The sequence below is a fragment of the Gasterosteus aculeatus genome, chromosome 7, assembly GCF_964276395.1.
Source record: "Gasterosteus aculeatus chromosome 7, fGasAcu3.hap1.1, whole genome shotgun sequence".
NCBI classification, from domain to species: Eukaryota; Metazoa; Chordata; class Actinopteri; order Perciformes; family Gasterosteidae; genus Gasterosteus; species Gasterosteus aculeatus.
This window is the reverse complement of record NC_135694.1, coordinates 17573252-17599483: the sequence shown is the minus strand read 5'-3', so window position 1 is coordinate 17599483 and position 26232 is coordinate 17573252. Positions and strand designations below refer to the sequence as shown.

Genomic DNA, 26232 nt, shown 5'->3' with positions numbered 1-26232 from the left:
CACCTTATTGCAACACAACATATTATGACACACCAGTCTTACGTATAGTACTCACAGCTCTCACCCGTCTCTCCCCTTCCCTTTCACGCTTCCCTCTTCTCTCTCTTCTGTTGCTCAATATGCGCTTCTTCTTGTAGCAGGCTGCCTTTTATTGAAACAACTCTCTTGACGGGGACGTGTCTCTAGGGGCCACAAGTTGGTAATTATACAAAGCTGAAAATTATTGCTTAACCAGCGGATACTTTTGCCGCAAAGCTTCAGTTTCTTTTTTAGATTATTTTTTTTCTAAAAGCAGAGCCAAAGGGTAAAACCTTTTGCTGGTCATAAAAGCAAAATCATTGGATAACACTGGAATGGCTCACTGGCTTGGAGAGTATTTTTCTTGACAGTTTCGGGATGTCCTGTTCAATAAGGGAGCCCCCTTTTTGCATGCCTGTGTGTGTGTGTGTGCGTGTTTGTCTAGATTTCTGTTATAAATGTTTACCCTGGTTGTTAAGATATGTATGTAGTGGTTTCTCATGTGCGTTCACTATCAATAAAGTCGATTGAGAAGTGGATTGGTGTTCTGTTTATTTGTGATACGTCTTGATCACACTGGACCGGTGTTGACCTTCGGACCTCCAAAGAATCTCACATGTCAGCCAAGAAAGATGGTCAAGAAGGATACCATCTCAACTCCAATTTCACCGGCTAATGTTTCACATCCAAACCAAATGGTCATCACATTACTCATTGGCTCTCTCCGTGCTGACATCATCTCCATTTCAGATTCCATGTAAACCATTAGTGAGCTGTGAATATAGCTCACCTTATGCTCTTCCCATTCAAATCATATTTAGATGCAACCCTGTTACCATAAACTGCAAATTGTATTTGCATTAGTAAATAATAGTAATGTGACAGATTGTTAGAAAATGATTGTTCCGATTTTTAAAATAAGCTCATTATATGAAACATTTACTTCTGTACAGATCTACATCTGGGGAATTTGCAATGAAATCAATTTAAACAAAAATGCTCCTTTTAAAATAAAAAATAATTTCACATGCATTTGCATGAATTGATTATGTGATTCAGGTCTTTTTTTCACCTCATGTACAGTCTGTGTGACTATGGGGCAGGACTAAGGTTGTGTATCCTGCTACAAAACACCTGTCGGAAGAAGTTCCCTCCCAGAGCAGCCACGCCCTGAGCACCACGAAGACGATTTTCTCTACCCTCCGCACCAACCCCACCTCACCCTGCCCCAGGGCTCTGGCTGCAAGCTCAACATGCAAATCCTGCCTGTCCAAACAAGCTGGGGGACGGATGTTCAAATAATGACTCTGCTTTTGTTCTCCCTCTGTCTCTGGTCTCTCTGTATGCTGTACATGTACTCCGGTTGAATCCCCCCCCCCCCACCTCCCCCACCTCCCACCCCTCTGTCTGCTGCCTAACCACCAGGAGAATCCTAAATATCACTGACTTTATCCGCCACCCACAAGCCCACTCTGCATTTCGTTATCCACACTCACGTCTCATTAAATAATGCTTACTAATGTTTTTTATTCCTTTAACTAAAACAGTCTAAATCACATTAAGCTTCTCTATTTAGCATTCGGGGGGTCGTATCGGACCAGAGTGGAGTAAGCCGGCACATAGAAAGATTCTTACCGAAGAAAGGTCATGGTTTGATGTGTGGTAAAAAACTGTTGTAAGTAAATTGTAGTGTGATTGCAGTGTGATTGCAAAAATAATGGAGAATCCTACAAAATAAAACTGTAAAGGGATGTGGTAATGTTATGCTAGCTTTATGTGTGTGGATAGCTCTTCCTACACACATGTTTATGTATGTGCACACACACACACGTGATTACTGTAAAGCCCCGTCTTCCAAAGCCTTTGTTTGCTTTATTGTGGCTTTTGGCATGCCGAGATCAAACAAGCTTATCATCGACTGCAGGCTCTTCACAAGTCACTCCATCTGAGAGGAGAAATACAGTATTATTGCTCTCATTTGAATCAGCCGGCTGGGGTCCACTCAGAAACGTTGGGCGCCTAACTCAATTTATCAGCAGGCACCCGGCTGACCTCTGTCAAGGAATCATTTGAATACATGAGTAAAACCATCACTATGTTACCAAGTATTATTTCTCAGAATTTGTCACAACAAAATGCTTTTCCCTCGGCTGTGATGAGCTAAGTGATACGCGGGTATTTTAACAGAATATTCAGGCAGCAGCATCCGCCTCAGTGCCAGCATGGCAGCAGTGTGACCAAACACACACATCTGTAGCTCTTCCACCTTTCTCAAGGAGTTAAGAGCTAAGCCGCGTTGTGTATTTATTATCGCACCTTTAAAGGTAATTGACTAATTCTACAGGAAACTGCATCATTAAGTTGTGCCATAAGAAACACAGGGGGTGTGAGTGTTGTAGTACCGGTCCAACGCACACACACACACACGCAGTCAGAAGCAACACTTCGATGTAAGAGAACGTCATTGAGTGAACCGCAATGCTTGAAATCTTATGTGGACTTTACTCTGCAGCTGCTTTTATCCTCAAAAAGGGTTCACGTGTCAATGCAGGTTTCTGTGTCATGACACGATCCCACCTCGGGAATATTACACAGGAATGTCTCACCCTCCAAGCATACCAATTATATTGTGTGTTGTGCCATTTGTGTTGGTGATGCAAAGTAAGCAACTTCAGAATGCATTGTTCATTTGGAAGATGGTTCACTTTGAACGCGAAATGCGAAGGAACACCTTGATTTATTGGAGGGTGTTGAAGATGCTAATAGCAATAGCCACTTCCCAGCTTTAGCTAGATAGGACCATGAATCTCATTCTACCCGTGGCTTCCAAGTCAATGGGATTCTTCCTCTGAGGACCATGAATATCGACCTTTACCTATTTAAATTTCAATAGTGGTTTCAATAGTTCACTAAAAAACAAAACTGGAACTGGAATAAAAAATGTCTAATCTGGTATGATTTATTCCCATAGGACCATAAATGATGTATGTATAAAGAAAATTGGACGTATTTGAAGTATAAAAGGCGATGCCTATCATTTCTGATTGGAGGCACAGTTACCGTCTCAACGAGCACGTTAAAGAAACAAGTTGGACATATTGGAAAATATGCATACATGCTTTTCAACTAACAACTTAAGCTATCAGCCTTCATGGGACCAGAGCTAATTTTACTCTTGTCCACTCTGCATGAGGCCTGCTGCATACAACACGCAGAGCGGTTGTATGCAGCGTGCCCATCAACGTGCCCCTAACAACCACAAAGAGCAAACAAAACCCAACACATCCACGGCAGACTGCACAGCAAACACACTGTGCTGCCAGCTCATCTGGTCTGGCCTTTCTGCAGTTATATTCCACCAAATAACTTCTACTCTGTGTTTACCTCACCCGTCCCCTTAAAGAAGTCACACTCCCACTTTTCATATTTGATTGGTGCCAACAGTCTGACACATCTGTGATGACCACATCTGTCCTTTACCTCCACAGAACATCTTTTAAATACCAAAAAGGGATTTTATCCCACTACAACAAGCTTACCTTTACGTCCTAAATCATCACGCAAGACTTCTGTCCCGCAGTAAAGACCAGACATATGCATTGAAGAAAGAAAAAGAAACATATGGAGATGCTGACAGCTTTCACCCTCAGATGTAAACTAATGTCCTTCCATATTGACAAAGGCCAAACATGAGAACACAACGGAGTTGGATGATATGCAAAGTGATTTTGAGTGATCACAACAGCAACCTCAAGTCAGGACACGGACCCTAAACAAAGCTTGTGGGACTTTCTAGGAGTGTCTAGTCTGTCCCCTTTTCAAAATAAACAAAGCCAAACAAAACAAAGAACACACACACAAACATATTTCTGTACCCGGTGCAGCTGGTTTTGATCAGCGGGCAATCAAAGTAAAACAAACTATCAGATGGAGCGCTCAAAGTAACGCCGCCCCACAGGGGGCCTGTCCTGAGCCTCTTGGAAACAGGACCCCCACAACAAAAGAAGCCGTGTTATAGATTGGCCTTCTAGCGCCAAGACTGAAGACCTAGTGGCAATTTCAACAGTAACCATTGTCAGTGTTAATAAAGTATAGTGAAGATCTACTACTTCTAAGAAAAGTCTCAGTTATAAGCATTGCTGCGGCTGTTATTTCCTTCTGACTGATTTCCCATCAGCTTTATTTCAGAAAAGCAACAGGAAGGGTTAGCTAAAGATTACTGTTACATATCAGGCTGGGCAAGAGACCTTCCCACGTCCTGTCTTTGGTTTTCGCACCCTGTTCTCGTCTCGATCCCTCTGTCTCTTTCCAGGTGCCGTCCCGGTGATTGGGCTCCACGTGTGCTCGCCAATCAACCGGGCAGTGCTCGGGAATTAAAAGGAGCAAGACCGACTGGAAGAAGGTGTAATGCTGATCTGAAAGAGTGTAAACGTTGAAAGTGGCTGTGAAGGTCTGTGGGGGGACGCTGAGGACCAGGGGAGTCTGCGGTATCCTGTACATTGCTACTCTCGCGTAGTCACTGTCTAGAAGCACGAGGTTATTGGTTGATGCCTCCTCTGTGTTCTGTTTTACCAAAAAGGTATAGAGAAGTGCATGGCCATTTAGTTTATTCCGTTTCTAGAGGTGGATAGACTGGCCTAGTTTTGTTATGTTACTTCTTTTTTTTGTTTGGCTCAACCACAGGTCCCAGTAAAGTGTTGCAATAAAGTGTTTTACAGGCAGATATTAGGGTGAATGAATAATGTTTTTCACACCCTGGAAAGGATTCCCTTTTCCCCACTGCCACCTACAGGTAAGAAATAGGATTTGTAAGACGGACCTATCAGTGAATTACGAGGAGAAAGACGAGGAAGAACCCACCTCAGCCCGAGACTTAACAACTTGTATTGTACAGTTAAGCAATGAAATATGTATTTTTCAAAGCAGACATTTTGCCTTGTCATTGTATTAGACGCATGGGATCTAACATTCTAACAAACAAATACTATAATTACAATAGTTTACTGCTTAGTTCTTGCTTTGGACTCCAGTGGTCAACAGTGAAATAAACAGTTTTAAGAACAAGGTTTTATTCCATATTCAGAGTAACACAGTTTTTCCGAAGGAACATTACTGAAGGTCATGTTCTGTGTCAGACGTCTAAAAAACATTTGTTTTCCTCATAGCAACACTGGACTGGAAAGAATTGGTTGTTTCACTGTGTATCTTAATCCCAATAAATTTAGTTGCGCAGCATACAATTATTTTTTTATTCTTTTGCTCAATACAGAATGTATGGTTATGCAAGCTTGACATAACTGAGAAGAATATGAACAAAAGATCCAGACAGCAACAAAGAAATATCAAATTAAATTCTTCTATGGTTCAGTAATGATATATGTTGGAAATGCTTCATCTACGTGTAAAGCTTTCGACATTAATAATTAAACTAAACTGACCTTTTTGATTCTGGGAACAAAGATCCAACAGATCAAACAAGGGGATGTTCCACTTTTCTGATGTAAAGTTCCACATAACAATACCACATTAAAGCAACGACCTCATAACCACAGATAGTCCCTTAACGGTAATCAGATTATGATTTAAAGTGAATGTGTCTGTATGTTGTCGGTGAAAGAAACAAGTAAAGGAAAGTGGGGGAGGCACATTAAAAGGTTACTTTCTGACATAAAGTAATGTCTTCCACTGAATGATGATTTGATTTATTAATGATTTATTCACACACTTGCTGAAGAAAACTGTTGTAATGCCAGTGGAGGAAGTGTTCAGTTCCTTTAATGATATATCACATTGTTAAAATAATAAGGTAATATGTTATAAGCCAACACGCTGTACTGGAAATGTAACTTAAATATCTCAATGAACAGATAAATTGCCCCTGTGACTCATTAATATTAATAATGATAATTAAGGTTATAATTACGATGTATAACACATGCATTAAGTAAAATCAGGACTTGAATTGTGTAGTTTGCTGAGACGGTGCTCTTTTTTAGCTTCTTTTATAAAATTACAACTAATGATTATCTTTTATTTTGGATTGATGGTTATTTTCCTGATTGGTTCCTTACCCTATTAAAATTAAGCAAATAGTGAGAAATGCAGTAACAACTAATTGTTTCAGCTTTTTTGCAGATACGGGTGGGAGGATGGACAAATAATAAAAATAATATTTCAAAACATTCATATACGGCTGGAGTTTCATTTGTCAAAAAAACCCTGTCAATTAATCAAAATAACAAATCGCCCTTCTGCACTGTAATCGAGTGTCAGGACACCTTAAGTTAAGTCAAGCCCTTGAGTAACTTTACATCAAATTATTGCAATTCACTCGGCTCGCTCTGGAAGAATGTATGTTATTTTCTGAGTGAGGTTAAAGCCTCCGTCATTGTTGCAAGTTATCTCTTGTCCACTAACTGGTCTCCGAGCCAGCCGGAGCCGAGTAGTGCCGGTGACCGACACTAGAGGCTTCCCCTGATGCCCGCCGCCTGTCTTGTTGTGGTTAGCTGGATGCTAGCCCATGCCGTCTGCTGCAGCCGGTTTTACGGGGATGGCTGTCCCATGAGGTCGGGGAGCGGCACTTTTGTCTGACTAAACACCGAGTGAAGTTTGGTGGCCATGGCCGGTGTTTTCGACATCGATTTGGATCAACCGGATGGGAATGTTTCTGACGACGACCTCGAGGATGGGGTGAGTTCACGTTAACGTGTGGGGATGATGTCGACGCTGTTAGCCAGGTAGCTAGCAGTTAGCAGGGCTGATGCCGCCGCTGTTAGCCAGCAAGTTAGCTAGCAGTTAGCATGGCTGATGCCGCCGCTGTTAGCCAGCCAGCCAGCTAGCTAGCAGTTAGCAGGACTGATGCCGCCGCTGTTAGCCAGCTAGCTAGCAGTTAGCAGGGCTGATGCCGCCGCTGTTAGCCAGCTAGCTAGCAGTTAGCAGGGCTGAGGCCTGCGCTGCTAGCACCATTGACCTGGCAGGTACCCGCTTACAGACATGTCCGCGTTCACCCTTTCCCGCGGAATCTAGCAGTGCCGCATTGTCGCTGTGGAAATCAGTTTGCGTTTTCTGAATTTAAAACGATGGCCGAACACAGTTGGGTTTCATCGCCGTCCCGGTGTAACGTTGCACGCGCGCAACTATTCGTGTTGTTGGAGAAGTTTGCGTGTGACGGCGTACGTTCGGCTGACCGCCACATGATGTTCACCCGGCAGAGACACCGGCGCCACCGCGTCTTCAATGTACTGACGGAGGGGAGGTGAACAACGACGGCAGGAATGAAGCACGCCGATCATACAGGAGTGAAGAGTCACCCTCAATGTGGCGTTTTATTTCACCGTCGCCATGACGATGGAGCGCGCTGGTACGAGCTGCACCGGCACGAAAAGCACATTCGTGTGTTGATTAGTTGCATAAGTTGACTTAAACACTTCGTGTATTAACGTTAACTCACAAATAGATACATAAATATATCCATTCATAAATGAACTCGGGAGCAACAACATGCTGAAATTCAACCCGTCTGTAAGTCTAAATCGACCTCGCTGTTTATTGCTTCCCCACCGCTCACTTTACGAGTCAATAGCTAATAGTTAAGTTGGTTAACTTGCGTGTTACACGCGTCTGACTCTTCTCTGGTCATCATTGTGTTATTAGCTACACTAGAAATGGGCTTTTTGCTGCTAAACGTCAGGAGGAGGTGTGTGTATATTTAAGCAGCCTAGTGATGCTTTATTCAGTCGTAACTTATAGCGAATAAACCGAAATGATCACAAACCCTAAAATCTAAATGTATGTAACGTCTATGATAAACCCGCATGTTTGTCTGTCCTGTGCCTCGTGTTTTCAGGGCCAGCCTGGTGAATACATGGACCAGTGCAGTGGCTTTGACTTGTAAGTACAACAGAACTATAATTCACCGGCTGCCTGAAGGGGAAATAAACAACCGTTTATTTGGATGGCTGGATGTTGTCCTGAAGGAGTTGTGAAGAACTTTTAGTGCTTCTAAACCTTCCATGGTGATGTTTTTACAGTATTCACAAGTAGTACTAAAGCGTAAACCAGCTGTCTAGTATTTTGCAGAGGGTTACAACTCAAAGGGAAAACGGAATGTGTTATTCAAACCATCTCAAGCCTCCCGAACATCTGTGGAGAACAACAACATCTGACCAGGAGATTCCAAATTGTTGTGTTTTGATGATGGTGATGGAGATTGATGTGTAACACTTCAGTCCCACGTCGATGTTTAATTGGGGTCTGTTCTCTGTGAAATTTTAATTTAACCTATTTAGGGACCCCCTCTAACCCTGTACAAAGCAACTGTGTGAGTTTCCTTTAATTTGTCACCTATCCAAATAGACCCAATAATGATTTATAAAATCTAGGGTCTCTTAAGTCTAATAATACAATTAGGGGTCCCTGCACTAATGGGAACTATGTCAAATGCTTGATATTCTTGATAATACTGTTATCTTTGAAATTGCAAACATAATGATAAGGAATGTTTCAAATGTGATTTTCTTTTTTCTTCTTCTTTTTTTGCCAGTAACATGGATGACTGTGAGAAGTTTGAAATTTCAGAAAACAGCGTCAACCAGGGAACAGAGCCGATCAGGCCTGAATGCTTTGAGCTGCTGAAAGTTTTGGGAAAAGGTGGCTATGGAAAGGTGAGGCATCTGCTGGGACACGCTTATGAATTGGTCTTCCTCTGTTTTCCCCCTTTGTGATGTAGCATGACTTGAAATGTGAAGGGTCAAACCATATATTCTGTATACATGTTTGGTTCTGGAGTTGGGTGTTTAACTCTGTCAGTCTCAGTCACAGTCTCTAATAGCCACTGAAAAGCCACTTTTCTATTCCAGCTGCTAAAACTTTATAAAAAGTTAATGCATATATCCTTTTTCTGCTCCTTATATAGCTCCTTGTCACATCACCTACATTTGTTTAATCATCAGGAATTATTACATAGTGGGAAGTTTTGAAAACATGTGATATGATGTATTATTTAAATGTTTCAAGTTACCTCTATAAATATCTGTGGATTATGCTTGATTCGATATACAATTCTCTACAGGTGTTTCAAGTGCGGAAGGTTTCTGGTTCCACCTCTGGGAAGATATTCGCAATGAAAGTTTTGAAGAAAGTGAGTGAATGGCCCCGTCTCAGGTTTGGCTAAAGGGATTTCAATTTCTTCAATGAAAATCATCTAATTCATTTTAAGAGCAACTCAATTTGGTTTGTCGTCCACCACGACACCCATTAACATCCCAAATACAGTAGTGCAGTGTGGGAGCATCTGCATTATCTCATGCATATATAAGCAAAGACAAGTGGCCCACAGCTACGGGGAAGGAGCACAGGAAATACATATCAGCGTTTTACATGTGGGCCTTCTCTGGTGACGTACTGAGGGAGGCTCTTTCCCATAATACCTCGGATCTGCTGCTTCTGTTCAGCTCGACCTCCTCTCTGCAGCTGACACAGAGCTGTTGCCAGACCGCGTTTAAACAGCCAGCTCATATTCCTCGAAGCTTAGGGATAATAACTGTATTTATTGGCTAAATGTGACTTGGCTGTTGCTCTGCATCTGCGGCCGATGAAGCTTTGACACCCGCTAATGGGGCGAAGGTAATTCTTCACAGTTTCACACCCTGACTCGCTGTGTGCCGCTCTGTCCCTTGCCAGGCCATGATTGTGCGTAATGCGAAGGACACCGCTCACACTAAAGCCGAGAGGAACATCCTGGAGGAGGTGAAGCATCCTTTCATCGTGGACCTCATCTATGCCTTCCAGACCGGGGGAAAGCTGTACCTCATCCTGGAGTATCTGAGCGGTGAGCATCCTGTGGCCCAATCAAACACACAACAAATTCATCATTTTATAAGCATGGAGAATTAAGTGTGCAGCGGATATTGGATGGGCGTTTTTAAACTGTTGATCTCCAAAGTGGATAAATGTCTATGTGTGGTGACTGCAGGAGGGGAGCTGTTTATGCAACTGGAAAGAGAGGGCATCTTCATGGAGGACACGGCATGGTGAGCTAGTCTTTCCCCGATGAAGTCTGAACCATCTGGGATAACATTAGCCGTCAGCTGACTAACTTCAAGTTGAGAGGGAGCTTATCCTGCGATTAAAAAATACATTAAAAAAAATGTTGTTTTTGTACATCCCTAAATTGTTATGTTTTGTTTAAACACGTCAAATCTAAATCCTGTTGAATCTTTTCATCCCCCTCTCCACTGCCTGTGTTTGTTCCCATATTGTTTACAATATGAACCCATTTCCAGATGGCAACAGTAAGGGCATCTTAACAAACACCCAGTATTGCCAGTTGCCTCTGCAAGGTCTTTTATTGCTGACTCATGACTTACAAGCCAGATACACTTCTGGTGTCAGTATGATCTGTTGTGGCAGAATACTCTTCGCACACCTGTTGAGGGGATTTTAGGTGGAAAGCAGTCGGTTCTGGGGGGGGCGTGGGGTGGTGTCGCTTGGAATATCTGCTGTTCTATTTTAGAAATATACACAGCCTCTAGATGAAGTGTGTAATAATCCTACAATAACCTAGATGACGTTGTGAAGAAGACCTACTGCAGATCTCAGAACATTAACAACCCCACATAATCACTTTGATGTCAGCGACTGTTTGCTGAACGTGTGACCTGCGTGTCTTGACAGTTTCTACCTGGCTGAGATCTCAATGGCACTTGGCCACCTGCACCAGAAAGGCATCATCTACAGAGACCTGAAGCCCGAGAACATCATGCTCAACAACAACGGTACACCGACCTGAAGGATCGCTGTGAAGAAAGACAAACTATTCTTACTACCTGTCTTACCTGTCATGTTCTCACGTTGTTCTCGTCCCCTTCTAGGACATGTAAAGCTGACAGACTTTGGTCTTTGCAAAGAGTCCATCCACGACGGGACGGTGACCCACACCTTCTGTGGCACTATCGAATACATGTATGTCACACACAATCACCATGCAGACTAAATCATTATTGCTGAGCTGTGCGCATTCAGTCGTATTTCGTACCTCCTGGGGTATCTGCTGTGTGATCGTGGTCCTTCCCTTCTTCTTCCTCAGGGCTCCAGAGATCCTGATGAGGAGTGGACACAACCGAGCTGTTGACTGGTGGAGTTTGGGAGCTCTTATGTATGACATGCTGACAGGGGCAGTAAGTGCACACTAATTAGCCGCATTGCTAAAGAAAGAAATTGTCTTCTTTTGCTAACTGTTTTTATCTGACTACTCTTTCTTAGCCCCCATTCACCGGTGAAAACCGAAAAAAGACAATTGATAAAATCTTGAAATGCAAACTCAGCCTTCCGCCTTACCTAACACAAGAAGCCAGGGACCTCCTGAAAAAGGTGAGCCTTCCTTCTGACTCGTGCTCTGATGGACGTGTGGTCGCTGCGGAAACATAACGAATCTCCAAACTTTCTGTTTTAGCTGCTGAAACGAAATGCCTCGTTGCGTCTTGGTGCCGGACCAGGAGATGCTGCCGAGGTCCAGGTAAATCTTTGATGTGATGTGACGAGTCTTGGCCAATCCGCGTTGAGATCTCCACAGCGTCTTCATTTCCCCTCCCACTTTACATCCTTCAAATCAGTGTTGCCAACATGGCAACTTTTGCGCAAAATCTCCCCCACGTTGTCTCCCTTTTCACCCCCAAAGCAGGTATGTAGAGTAGTCATGAAATATTAAATCCCACCTCTGTCATTGTGTTTCCAAGGCCCACCCATTCTTCCGTCACATCAATTGGGATGACCTCCTGGCTCGCAAAGTAGAGCCTCCATTTAAGCCATATCTGGTAAGCATTTTGTTTTTATTGTTGTGACCAATATCATTTCTTGGCTCAGATGATTACCTGACTTGCTATTCTGTTGCCAGCAATCGGCTGATGACGTCAGCCAGTTTGACTCCAAGTTCACCAGCCAGACTCCAGTGGACAGCCCTGATGACTCCACGCTCAGCGAGAGTGCCAATCAAGCCTTCCTGGTGGGTGCTGTACGATTGCTGTAACTCTTCTGTCTCACCGTCTCACTTTCTGGAGTGACCAGAATTATTCGTAACATAACAAATTTTTTTAGGGAATAATCCATGATATATGTGCACAATGAACACACGCTTCAAACCAGATTTGGAATGAAGAAAGGGAACACAAACAGAGGCCAGCTATGGACCCGTTTTTTTTATTTCCTTGGTAGGTCTTACGAGAATCGGTTAATTCATTCCACCTGGTGTCGTGTTGGCTTTCCTGGAAGCTTCTCTCACTGTTCCAGCACATGGCACGATGTGGTTTACTCAGCATTTCATTGTTCATCATCAGCGGTGGTTTGTTTTTGGAAAGATGGTCTTTGAAGAGATGGACTAAGACCGCTCTCTGTTTTTCCCCTCCTCCCCCAAGGGTTTCACATATGTAGCCCCGTCTGTTCTGGAAAACGTCAAAGAAAGGTTCTCTCTTGAGCCAAAGGTGCGCTCACCCCGGAAGTTCCCAGGAAGCCCAAGAACACCTGTGAGGTAACGGCAAGTTTCTTTGGTCCCGGGTTTGAGATCCATCTGTTATTTTCAGAACAGCAAGTCATTTCCACATATTTTACCCGTTGGCCGACCTTGTAAATCAGGGGACAAACAAAGCCACCATTGGGATGGTAAATGTGAGCTGTTTTCCAAATGGAACAGGTCAGGGCCACTTGCGTTAATCTTGAGTCGACTTCCATTTAGAGAAATTTGAGATAAAAAGAGAACACAGGTGGATAAAGGGATGTGATGGCTGAACATCTGCTAACTATTGGACAGATGCTTCCATGGGGGTGGTTAGATAAATAAATCTGCCTTTACCCTGTTGTTTTTCAAACAATGGGCCTGTGCCTCGCGAACACCAGTGTCTCACATCTCCCTCTTCCAGTCCGGTGAAGTTTGTAGCTGGGGACTGCTGGCTGCGGGGACCGCCGGCGACGGGACGCACTGCGGGGCAACCCATGGAGGTGTCTGCAGCGGAGACAATGGACACGAGCGGCAGTGGCTCTGAGGCCTCTGCGCCGCTCCCCATCAGGCTCCCTAAAGGCATCAACGCGGGACACTCCAAAAAGCAGACCTACCCCATGAACTCCAAGCGGCCAGAACACCTACGGATGAACCTATGACGCTTGGCTCTCCTGAGAACACTAGGACTCTTCTAATTCCTCGTCGTCTTCCTTTTTTTATTTGTTTTGCTTTCAGAGAGACTTGTAGAATATGTTTTCCAATTGACTGACGCTGTCAGTGTCGATCACCAGCTCTTCCAGCAGCGCCTTGCCTCCCCCCTGACGCAGATAATCAGCAGTGCAGTAGATAGGAGAGTCGGGGGAAGTTGGGTGAGCGAGGTGGCTCTTCAACGAGAGTTTGCTTGCTTCTTGTAGGCTCAGTAACGACGTGTGTACTCTACTGACATTATATGGTGCTCTTTGATCCTCAAGTCTGCTGAATGTTAATTCTGGTGTTGATGACTCATTGCGTCATTGGCTGGTTATTTGCACCTGGATATGCAGGGCTTTTGTGAGAACTCACAGGGTTTGCTGCGAGTAGGTACATTTATTAGGAAACCGTTCCACAACGAACACAGTATTCCTTTCATGTTTAAGGAGAACAATCACGTTGCCTTTTGTCACTGGAGCGTGTGGCCAGTAGCAGGGTGGAGTGCGAATAAAAATTTTAAAAAAGACTTGAGGTGAACTTTCAGCTGAAGGCATCGCTTCCACCACAATCAGTACCAACGGCTGGCTGCTTCACTCGTTCTGACTGGGGTGCGTTCTGTCGGAGGCCTGGTCTGTATCTTTGTGTTGAATGTAAGCCGACTGTATGCATTGTTTTTTTTGCGTGAATCTCCTGCACTGCATTGCTCTAATCAACCCTGCACCATTAGTTTTAACTCACCTACTCGTGTGATCTCGACCCGCAATCCACACATTCATTTTTGCTGAAATGCATTGATTCAGGCCGTGTTCATGTGTTTGTGCTTTGTGTATCCCTTCCATGCGTTTGCAGTAAGTGGGTCCATGTGGTAGAGGCTGAGCCCTGATTGGGAGGAGATGTATGACCTGTTTGTGTGATGCGCAGCTACTATATGAGCCTCTGGAGTCAAGCCATTGAAATCTGCACTACCGACCGCGCTGTCAGGTGCAGATTCCCTCAATGACAAGTGAAAGTTAAATGGATGAAAATGAGCTTCAGTTTGAAAGGCTCCTTGGTGTTTTCTGTTATCAGCACATACTGTTTCAATGACCAAATGCTTTCTCTTTTGCTGTTGAGAAAAAGCTCCGGACAACAAGTGTGTTGCTGGTTAGCTAGAACTACAAGGTCAAAGGTCACACACATTTGGGTTTGTTTTACACATTGATGCTGGCAGAGACCGTTTAGGGTTATTTGATGAGTAGCTCAGACAACGGTTCCTAAATGGACCTTTGTCAGTCTGAGCCAACTCGCTTTCTTCTACCATTCCGGTACAATTGTGTTTATGACCAATCACTAGTTTTTTTTAATTTTTATTACACCTAACGTTTGGTTAATTTGTTACAATATTTATTTCAAGTGCCAATGTGTTTCCACTGTATTGTTCACACTATGCAAGCTATATATTTATTATGTAGTGTTATTTAGGTCAGGCAGCAGAATGGGTCATCATTTGATTTGGAATTCTGTCGAGACTTGATATGCTATAATGGTAACAAGCATGTACAGTATAATTTTATTTTTACAGAACTTGTCTTACAGCATTCTCAGATGAATTCCAAATTTGGGGAGTTACCTTAATGCCCTACAGTATTTATTCTGTCTTAGTATCAAAGTGAAGGGAGACTTTTAGAAAACATTTCAATTATCTTAAACCTGAGCATGTTTGTTTTGCATTGAAAAAACTGATGCAAAACCAACGATGTTCGTTTGCTTCACATATGATCTAAGCAGAATCGCGTGTGTGCGCAGGTACTTTTGAGTATCCGCCACACTCAAACAACACGAGTTGTTTGAGAACTAACATCAAGCTTCCTTCAGGTATGAAACACTTTCTTTGACTACAGCAGGTATTAACCTTATCCCTGTTGCTGGTTACCTCAAGATATGACCCTCGAAATGGAAATATTGCATAATGTTAATATGCATCACGTATATATGATGAAGTTAAAATAAATGATCAGCAGCAATGTAACAATGGAATTTACAAAGTGGCGAACCGATTATCTTGGGTTGTCTACTGGATTAATGTGATTCAAAGGTTTAGCTACTCAGCAAAAAAGATTTTCAAACATTCAAAAGATAGATCTTTATTCAGATGCATTTAAATGGATAAAAGGAACCGTAAAAGGATTTTGTACATAATAAAAATAGAAGTTTTTCCCCAGTTTTTGGTTTTTACAAAAACAAGTCTGACGCCTCTATAGAAAAATAATTTGCGTGAATTACTCACACGCTCAGTTGCATCCTTTTTATCAGAAAATGCAAAGAAATAGTAACCAAACGCATAACAAACTGTCCATCCCAAGTTATTCGTTAGTCTGCCATGGCAACGCTCTGGTCACTACTGGACTATTGAATAACATGTATTACTGTTTAGTGGGCTTCCTAGAAGCTTTTACTGTTCACATATGCAGAATTGAGAAAGCACTCATGAACAGTTTATTACAAAGAAACACTGGATAAAAGGGTTTGTGTTGCACGTTTTGTCAAATGTGATGGGAAAAATCAGTTTAAAATACCTTTTAATTTTTATATATATATATATTTATCTCCCAGTGTAAATTTAATTTGATGTTCCCATATTTACAAGTAGAGGGAACTGGAAGTAGAACAATTTGTTCCTCATTTAGTCAACGTTAAATCAAGATTAAAAAGATGAATAAAGTCAAGTAAAGGGGGGGGAGAGTAATCCAAAAATGTGTGGAAAGTAATGTCTGGATGTGCTGGTAGTAAAGAAACACCACTGCAATGTGTGTGTCCTTCCTGCAGGGCACCGTCCACAGATGATCAATGAAATGCAGCACATTACTTCAACTACTCAGTGGTTCTTGACGGCCACATGGAATCACATTAATTACCAGCTCATATGCCCTGCACCCAAAAGCCCTGTATCAATCAATAAATCTGCAGATGTGGAGATGTGGCTCCGTCCCTCCATTTGTAAACCTTCTCTGTGATCACGGTGCGGCAGAGAGGGCAGCTCTTCTCCCGGTTGAACCACAGAGCGATGCATTCGTCACAGAATATGTGCTGCACGGAAGAAAAAGAACACGTCAGCATGTCCTGCGCTGACCATACATGACTAGATCTATAAAAAGTGCTGCCCTTCAGTTCATCTGATTCAGGAAAATACGTTTTTATACTCACAGAAAAACATGGGTTATTTTTACGAAAAGTGTTTTTTTTTAAAAATTGCATTTTTGAAGAAAAAAAACAACGTATTAGATTTTCTCAAGTAAATCTGCGCCAACTCAATTAAGTTGACAAACTGCATGATTTGAGCAACTGCTGTGATAAAGTTTGATAACATAATTAAAGAGTTAAGGTCCCGGAGCATCTAAATACATTGATGCACACATGGGAGAGTAAACCTGTTGATTAGTTGATTAAAGGCGTGCAGCACGTTTGGTTTTACCTGGCAGAGCAGGGCCCGAGGCTCTTTGTACTCCCCCTGACAGATGGGACAGACGTCTCCAGCCTCGCTGCACTGGCCCCTGGTGGCTGCGGAGCCTGTATGCTGAGAGACAAAGAACACCTTTAAAACAGCCGCTTCCTGAATGGGACCAATTATCAAAACGATCTACGGTTTACCACTGACCTCGCCCTTAACCAGTATCCTCATGGTTTTCAGAAACAACGTCCACTGTCCGTAAAATCCTAACAGCTGAGAGAGAGAGAGATAAAGAGACAAAATGTTTAATTTTGCTTTTAAAAAGACAAAGATCTATTGCTCAGTTGATAGTAATGGCACCTTCAGTATGAGATAGAGCAAAGCCAGCAGGACCCCCAGTGTGAGTCCAGGGGTGCCGTCGGCCTCCTGGTATGTGACCAGGTAGCGGAACCAAAGTGGGAAAGGCGCCATGGCCTGGTGGGCCTGACCCAGCTCCTCGCTCAGCATCACCCACCGCCCCTGGGGGCATTCAAACACACAAAATAAGAGCTTCTTGCCCCGCCAACCTATACATAACATTAGTTATCAATCCTCCCACTCTCACCTGGGTCCTGTATGTCACCAGTGAGGATGGCAGCAGCAGGATAAGGCACTTGATCCCCATAGAGATAAACTTTATTATGAAGTTGGTGATGCCGACGGCCCAGAGAACCTCCCAGAAACCCAGCGGCTCAATGGTTGGGCTGAGGAAGATGAGGCTGGAAAGAGGTTGACATTCAGGTTAAATGGGACGTTTTAGCGTGGCGGGTACAGCAGGTTACTAAACTACGGTACGGGAGAACAAATGAGAGAGTGAAGTCACCCAGAGTATGTGTTCTGGCTGAACATTCAACATACTAATTGAGATTATATCCCAAGAACACCTAAGTGGTCACTGGAAACAACCAGACAGCCTTGTTGTTCCGGGGTAACTGATGTGAAGAGATGCATCAGCTCATACCAATGGTGAAGGGCCTCGTCGAGGAAGGTGTAGTAAAGCAGGAGGCTGGAAGAGACCAGGAACAGCAGCAGCCACGCACAGCGCAGCTTTGAGTGGCGGTCCTGAGGAGAAACAGGTGAATGCTTTAAGAGTCTAACTGTACATGGCCTAAGGGGTTTGTCATCCGGCTCTCATCTTACCTGAAGAAAGACCTGAGTTTGAATGTTTTTATTCACATATAGAAAAGTTGTGAAGAGGCCAACTCCGACTGCCAGACCTAGTAAGCAGGAAGAACAAAGTAAACAACGATGCCCTTTGTTTACAGTGACAGTCACGGGGTTTTGCTTCACTCTTACCCACCGAGAGCGTGTTGGAGGACGAGCTTAGCACACACGATGACCAGAAAAGGAAGACTCTTTTGAAGCCAGCGGAAGAGACAGCGCAGCTCAGACAAGGAGCCGCTGGGTTCTCCAGAGTCCAGATCGGAGTCAGGCGGGTCGAGCTCAGCCCCGGGATGCGGCCCCCGATGGTGTCCGTGTGGCTGAGAGTGGGAGTGGCTGTGGGAGGTGACTCTGGACCTCCTGGAGGATGCACATCCACTGGACTCCCCAGGCTTGCTGGTCATGGTTACCCGCACCTCGTTGCTCTCCGGCTCGTTGGCAGCAGCGGCAGCAGGGGTCGGTGTTCTGGGAAGTTGTGGTTGCAGAGTTGGGGATAAACCATTTCCTGTATGAGCGCCCCGCTCACTTGCATCGGGCTGCATAACAGCAGGAGAGTCCCTCAGTTTCAGTGCTCTGCTGGTATCACTCCTTTGACAAAAAAAGACGAGGCTTTAAAGTCTCAGTCGCAAGGTGTCCAGCATCAATCATCCGGGTTCACAAGTTGAACAATAGTTCCTAATGCAAGTTGTCGGTGAAACTACCCGATAGCATGTTTTTTTTCTTCTCAAAAGACTACGTTAAAATGTCTTTAACATGTGTCAACACCAAGGACACCTTGTGATTATAGAGATGTGTATTTTTAAAAGAGGGTTTAAAAGCTGTCATATCAAATAATGGCAACGGCATTTAGTGTAACAGTAAGAGTGACGACTATAAAGTTAACAACGTCATTCATCCAGAACATCTCGCGTGGACTATGAGCGATAGTATATTAATCTCAGCACTACTTTAAGACTGTTGAATTAGTCATTTTTGTGGAATAAACCCCAAAGTAGCGACAAGCAGACAACCGTCTCCTCGGAGGCGGACACGGCTGCCGTTAGCATTAGCAGCTAACAGACAGCCCGGCGGGGGAAACGCTCCGGCTCACCTGTCATTCTGCATCCGGAGTTTCATGGCAAGTATTCGGTCTCCATCTAACACAATCTCCACGTCGCCAAACTAAACACAAGCTAAAGTAAATCAAAAACAAAAACAAGCTGTAGCGTTTTAGGCTAAGCCATAAGCTGGTGGTTCAGACATCTTGACGTTGTTTACGACAGCGGACGTCGCAAACTTCTTCTGTAGATATTTACGACGCACCAGACGCAACGCCGCCACCTGGTGGAACATCTACACACCACAGCCTGAGTCACAACAACGCCACACGCTAGTGTGCACTACAGTTATACTGCTGCACATCCTAATCTCCTTTTTGATAATTATGATGTTGGATACAACGGTATTTTTGTAGATGTCTTGATAAGACTGTTTCATTGTGATGTATTTTCTTAATTAATAGACTGATCTATCACTGGTTCTTTTAATAATCCGTCTCTTTACCATTGAAATTATTCTAATGTTTTCCTTGTAGTGATTTGGAACAATCCTCTCTATATGCATCGCTGTCTTTATTGCAAAGATTTATTCTCAGTTTTCTTCTCTTGTGCGAGTGCATGTGCGCCTGTGTGATCATTTCCATCCAAATGCAGCACAAATTCTTTGTTTGCAGGAACGTGATGAATGAGCCGTATGAACGCAGCAAGTTGAAATATGTGTGTAAAAATATAAGTGTGTAAAGTGTGCAAAAGCCAATTTTTGGCTCAAGTTGTGAAAGAAATTAAGATCAACCCAATTGTTTACATTTATAAAACAATGAGGTGTATGAGCTTTATAAATCACACACCAACTATGTTTATGCAAATGTACTTATTACAATAATAAAACTTTGCAATAAAGAAGGCATATTGGCAATTCTTCTACAAGTGTGAGCGCAGGCACGACGGGACTTGATATGCTGGGAAAATACAAAAATACAGCCTGGCAACAAAGAAAGGACTGACAACGAAAAGCCTGACACTAATGAAGGATCAGGCTATAGGTGTGAACAGAACGAGTGTACACTGAAAACATTTGTAAAATACTGTGAACCCCGAACTGGAGGACTCACGTTTCACAACCTGACAGCGAGTTGAAACATGCTTCTAGTCTTTTTCTAATGCACCAATACAAAATGTGTAAACTTCTTTCAGTGATTCACACTTTTTGAAACATATTTTGATTGACTGAGTCAGCCGTTAGCGGCCAGGAGGCAGCGTAGACCCGTGGGGACTATTCTGTCTGTTAGTGGAATTGATAGAGCTGCACGGAAAACAATGTCTACTAAAGAAAGACAGACAATTTATGGTAAATAAATCCAAACACCATTGTTTAACATATACTCAAACATTTTACACTGGCACTGACATCAAAGCATAACATCCTTATTCTTTCCGCCATGACAAGCCTTTTCACTAGTTTCTAAAGTTTGAAAAAATGCTACGGGTTTTTTACCAAGAGAAGTTTAAGATGTTTGATACCATTGTCATTCCTGTTTAATACACACAGCTGGAGCGGAAGTCTTAAATCCAGTGAGAGGCAGCCCCGTTACTCAAGAAATAGTTCAGTACATGACCCACTGTAATACCACAAACCTCAGCTTTATTGTTGGTATGCAGATTTTTAACCTTTGATTTTTAACCTTTGTGTGTGTGGCTCTGTCAAGGGAGCCTGCCAGCGGGCTTGGTTACCATGGTAACGGACCAAGCGCTTGAGCTGCTCCTGTTTCAGGAAACCCACATTAGGTTTGACTAAGTTGTACCTTTCCCTAAACCTGCTTGGGGAAGTATAAGGGGATGTGAATTCTCTTTCTACAGTCGGGCAGAGCGAGCTAACAAAGTTGTGGAGTGAACATGTTGTCAGTCTTCCTATGGGGCCTCTCGGCCCCTGGCAGCCATCTGCTTTTTCATGCAACAGCTATGGCTGCCTGCCCACTTCTGCTCCTCTGCAGCTTAATGCAGCTGATATGATCTCCCACAATATATCAGAAGAATCAAAGCAGAGGAGGGAAACTACTATTGAATATTCCACATTCTCCTCTGTGACAGATTATTCAGTGACTGTTACCGTTGACTTACGTCCCCTCCAGTTCATCTACCAGCATGATTGAAGTAATGCACCTTTTAATAACTTAGGTGGTGTCAGGGAAAGATATCATTATGTCGTCTCACCCAAACAGTTACCGTTACCCATCCTCCCTGTGACAGTAAAAATACTCCATTACTAGTAAGAGTTCTGCATTCATGTTGTATTTGAGTTGTACAGAAGTACAGAATTAAAAGTGTTACAAACAAAATAAAAAGGAAGTATTCTGCAGAAAAGGGCATAATATTTTACAGTATAAGTTGTGATACAGCAAGTTTGCTTCTACTACAGTATATACTGGTTTAATCTTTGACGAATGCATTATATTTGATCAATCTAAATTCAAGAACGTTTCGAAATCATCGCTTTCCAATAAATGTAGTGCTGTCAAAGCGTAATATATATGAAGTAGCATTAATGGTAAAAACATTTTTTTTTACAGTAATTATAACTAGTTATTTTACGTAGCTTTCCATCTCTAGGATTGGTGCTGTATACCAATAATATATAATAATATATTGAATAATATACTGAATTACAGAACACAACCATGAATGCATTCTTTGTAATATTAGCGTAATTTATGACCGATTAAGCTTCTGACGTTTAGGAATTCAGCAACAGTAGCTGACAAATTAAACTCAATGCCACGCTTCCAAAGCTTAAGACATTTAAATTCAAATGGTCTTTCGATCTTAAAAAGGGAACATTGCATAAATTGATAAAATGTAACATTTTTCATTTATTTTAATGAGAATCTTTTTGGCTCTGGTACCATGACCTGTTCCTGTGAAGGAGGTTTATCTTTCTGTGGTGTCGGCATTGGCATTGCCCACACGTTCTATGAGCCTGAAGTCGGCAATAGTGGTGAAAGGAGGCTGATGTACTAAGACTCTGAGAGCTGTTGCCCAGCTCTAAACCCGCGCCTTGCAATTGTGTTATTGCTCTATGGAATTGTCAGCGTAGTTGTACTGGCACAGTCACGGCATCGCAGCCGAGTTCGTGGAGGGAGGTTAACTTGACACATAAATAGCTATCTGCCAAGATGAAGGGAGCTCGCCTGTGAGCAGATGAGGAGAGCAGTGACCTGACATTGCTTCTGACAGACTGCGTACTTCCCCTGTCATCTTTCTCCCTTCCTTTCTCTGTACACGGCGCCAGCTGCTGCTTCCTCTGATGTCTTAATAAGGCTGCCGAGCTTCAATGGTAGTGCTGTCCTGTCTTGAATACAATATCTTTGCACGTGTGTGTGTGCATGTATACACAGCAAAGTAATGTCTACTATAGGAAACAGGAAACGGATTAGAAATCTAATATTACGTAAAAGTTTTGTTTTTTATGCATTAATGCTTATTTTACTGTGTACATACAGTACATGATGCACAGCAGATTTCATAAGAAATGATTGAGGGTTATTAGACAGGTTATTTTTTGGCATCTACTTCATTACTGCCTCTCTAATTACTGGAGCTTGCAGAGCATAGACGCAGGTGTATTGACGTACAAATTTGACAGTTATGTTTTCATAATGCGTCTTTTGACAAACACGCAAAATGAAAAAAGTGCACCACCGTAATGAGCCTGTGGGGTGATATTATTATTTCATTGATTATTGTTTATGGGAGAATGAAACTACTTTCATAATTTTCATCCACTTTTAGGTCTGTGAAAAGGCACAAATTACTACCTTGAGCTGTTGTCTCAAAGTTCTTCCATTTTTAAAAGATAATAAACGAGTACAACTCACACATCAAAACATTTGAAGAATATTTTGAAAATAAAAAGAGTTGAAAATAGGTTTTGTTGATATCCGAACAGTGTTGCATGCCAGGGGAGAGTAATGTTAGAACTATGATTCTGATCTTTAATCTTTATCCCAGTCCACACACGTTGGTCTGTCTAGTCTACTCTGTGTCAGTTTCAATAGGTTAAAACTGGGGTTTATCAGTTCATGTTTATCTTATCTTATCTTTATCTTATCCTCTCGAAGTGTGTTTATAAAGACGGTAATATCTATGAACAGATCCTGGATTCCTTAGACCAATATAAAACCAACACAGATTTCTTAAATGCAAAAACAGAAATTGTGACCATCTGCATTGCCTTAAATACACCAAATGCAAAAAAATATATCATATCAGGTATTGTTATTAATGTTCCAATGTTTAATATTTCCATTTCCATTCCAACGTTTTCATATTTTGATGTTTCCCTTCTAACATCCCAACACAAGTCCAGCATCAAACGACCAACGTCACACATTGCAATTGCCACTGTTAATCAAAACAAACGTCACATCCTTATTCTCACGACGATTAAAGTGTTTTAAGTCTATGTCTAAATAAGTCTAAAAACCTCTAAATCAATGAAGACATTGTCATACAATTGCACTGGCCTGCGGGCCTCCGGGCCTCCGGGCTCATATTCATGTAACAACAATAACATTTGTACAGCACCATTTATACGTACAACACAGTCTGATGTGCTTCACATCAATTGTTTAACTCCGTTATACTCACAAATTGTTGAAGGCTTTTGCATTCTGTGCCTCTGTGTTGGGACTTCGTGGCGTACCTTTGGACATCATCTCAGACAATTTATCCCACAATCCTGGAAGGCTTTCTGTGAGGGCCTCTGTGAGTCAGACCTCAGGTGGAGACCTGGAGGCAGCGCTCCGTTGCTTCCCTGCTGGGAATCCCCAACGTCCTGGATTGAAAACGAGCGCCGATCGAGTCCTGCCCCTGGAATGGCCCCGTTTCATTTGTTCCTTGGGTTACGTACCACATCTAATCTGTTTCCTGCTCACGAGGAAGAAGTCGCCTCGAAGGGTTGTTAAATTAGTCAAACTTCCATTAAGTCAATGTCCCCACAGTGTTGCTTGACAGGAGATTACGGTTGGTAGTAAACGGCTTTAGAGATAGCGTGAGGGAAGCTAGGGGACGACTGGAACCAGGTTCACCCCTATTTTAAGTCCAACCTCCGACAAAAATGGTTTAACCATATTTACATCAAATTGATGTTTTGTTGCTGTAGTCTATATGAAATTCCCTTTGCAAAGATATGGTTTTCTGGCAAACGAAAAGTAGCATAAGAAGAGAAGAGTGGCTCGTACTCTTTGTGGCTGAAATTCATTTCCACACAGAGCAAAGATTTGAAATGTACTTTGGATCACAGGAGAGCCGATTCCAACAAACAGTACAAGCAGTTTTGTAAATTTTGTTTTTAGAGTTGAAAACAAAGTGCTTTCAACACAACTCAACCCATTTAAAACAGACATTCATGAAAGTGAACTGAGAAGGATTTCATTTTAATTGTACAGTGGAATCAATTCAGTCAAGACCACCCCTGAGTTACAGCCGTGAATATTTATCACCATGTGGTGGGCCTCTGTTATTACTCACCTAAAGGGATTTTTATTGCATCCCATAAGACATAAAAGCCAGTCTCCTTCTGTGCAGTGGCATCAGATATTACCTATGGCCTTCAACTTCTGAACTGTACAGCATCAAAGACACCGATGGACAGATTTTCCTTTCTCTGATTCTTGAAGCCAACTGTAATTTACTGAATATCCAGTGGGTGGTGCTGTCTGATAAGTTATGAGAGGACGATCAAAGGATCACTCTGCACTGTATCACTACACAGCTACCTTTGCTACCAAACACGTATTTTTGAGGCTGCAAACTAATACTTCAATATAGTTGAGCTGCTTAATGCTCATACTGTGATGTATTGTGCATGTGGGATATAAACACAGATGTTTCTTCTTATAATTGTCTGTCCTTAATTGGCCATCCCTAATCAACTGAATTTGCTGGTTTAGCAAGGAAATGAAGCGCATAACTCCATATTATCTCCAGATAGATGGGGGAGAGCAGATGAAATGTGGCACTGTGCGCTCTGCACATCCCGGGGGCCACCAAGGTGAAAACAATCGTTCCCCGGTGACCTCTGTGTACCTCTGCATATCTGGAGCGTGCCCTACCGCCTCTTCAGGCCCCGGAGCCACTCACACCAGCTTGTTATAACGCCACTGGTGCACACTTGTCATCCCTTTCCCTTTCATTTTATTAGATGGTTGTCGCCACAGCTGCCACACGAGACAAAAAAACTGCCTTATCGGCCACGACGCGGTCTCTCAATTGTCAACCTGATCGATGTGTGCAGCCTGCATCTAGGACACTGCATTAGCTTTGCGGGCTCTTAGCCGCTCACCATGGATACACATCGCTGCTCACATCTTGTTGCTGTTGTGGTGTTATTGTTTTGTAACGTGGCTCTGACTGGGTAAAACATGGTGCTCGTTTAAATGTGTTAGTGATGCTTGTGTCATGATATCACGACCAGAGACGCTAAGGAAGATCCACTTACAAACGATCCACCACTTGTTTCTAAAGTATATATATGTATATATGATATCGAGTTGCTAAAATATATATTTTTTGTTGTAGTCTGATTTGGGTGTCTATGTGATGTCAGAGGGATCTTTTTTCTTTTCTATTAAGGGAAACTCCCTTTCCACTATTCTTCTGACATCCACCCATTGCTGTCAGAGTTAAGAAAACTGGTTAAAAGCGTTTGCGTTCTTTTAAGAGGCACCGTGATGTGTTGTATTGATGGCATGTAATGTCTCAGCAGAGGTCCTGCTCTTCCACCACCCTCCCCTACTAGCCGGAGGCCAAAATCCTGGGCTGCCATGCCAGTCCTAATAAATCCTCAGCCGAGAGTGGCGGCGGCAGCAGCAGGACTGCATTCTTCAGGAGGCAGCACTTCCCCTAATCTGCCCCGGAGAGATGGAGCAACAGTTGGCCTGGCTTGTGGGGAGGGGAAGGGAGAGGAAAAGGGGGTCAATGCCGTCTGTTGGTCTCTGTGTCAAGCACAAGACGCCACACAGTGACCAGCAGAAAGCTTTACCCTATCGGCCACTCGCTTGGTTTTTCTCCACACTGTTGGACACAATGATCCCCTCCGGTGTACATGTGTAGGAAAAAAGAAAAGCATGAAAAGAAAGGGGGAAGCTCGTTGGCACTGAACTAGGAAATGCCTTGCAGATGTGTGCGGTAATGTTGCCACTTGCGTCAGCCAGGAGATTTTTGTTGGCCCTAAGCAGAACATAATTCTACATCGTAAACCTGTTGAAGGGTTTCATAAACAAGAAGGAATAGCTGAAACTCTTTTTTTCCCCTGCATCCCATTAGGTGAGTGAAGGTGATTAACAGACTGATTGTGTGGAAGACCCTGGTCA

General features: G+C 43.0%; 2 protein-coding genes across 4 annotated transcripts; one reads left to right on the top strand and one right to left on the bottom strand.

Moving 5' to 3' along the window:
* Positions 1 to 6273: 6273 nt before the first annotated feature.
* On the top strand, positions 6274 to 15214 carry rps6kb1a (ribosomal protein S6 kinase b, polypeptide 1a). Of its 2 annotated transcripts, XM_040180378.2 has the most exons (16): positions 6522 to 6708; positions 7230 to 7378; positions 7865 to 7908; positions 8561 to 8681; positions 9089 to 9157; positions 9700 to 9847; positions 9992 to 10049; positions 10693 to 10793; positions 10890 to 10980; positions 11105 to 11195; positions 11281 to 11388; positions 11471 to 11533; positions 11754 to 11831; positions 11912 to 12019; positions 12429 to 12541; positions 12930 to 15214. In XM_040180378.2, exons 3-16 carry the CDS (start codon positions 7883 to 7885, stop codon positions 13165 to 13167), a joined length of 1413 nt encoding a protein of 470 aa, XP_040036312.2. In that variant the 5' UTR covers positions 6522 to 6708; positions 7230 to 7378; positions 7865 to 7882; the 3' UTR covers positions 13168 to 15214. The 2 variants fall into 2 exon arrangements, with proteins under 2 accessions (XP_040036311.2, XP_040036312.2); XM_040180377.2 differs by lacking the exon at positions 7230 to 7378 and having other exon boundaries at positions 6274 to 6708.
* A 91-nt stretch (positions 15215 to 15305) lies between these two features.
* Positions 15306 to 19187, bottom strand: rnft1 (ring finger protein, transmembrane 1). 2 transcript variants are annotated; one of them, XM_040180379.2, is made up of 9 exons: positions 18916 to 19187; positions 17965 to 18413; positions 17805 to 17881; positions 17626 to 17726; positions 17230 to 17383; positions 16986 to 17144; positions 16833 to 16898; positions 16650 to 16751; positions 15306 to 16264 (listed from the first exon to the last, which is right to left on the bottom strand). In XM_040180379.2, exons 1-9 carry the CDS (start codon positions 18939 to 18941, stop codon positions 16130 to 16132), a joined length of 1269 nt encoding a protein of 422 aa, XP_040036313.1. In that variant the 5' UTR covers positions 18942 to 19187; the 3' UTR covers positions 15306 to 16129. The 2 variants fall into 2 exon arrangements, with proteins under 2 accessions (XP_040036313.1, XP_040036314.1); XM_040180380.2 differs by having other exon boundaries at positions 17965 to 18290; positions 18916 to 19097.
* Between the last annotated feature and the right edge of the window lie 7045 nt (positions 19188 to 26232).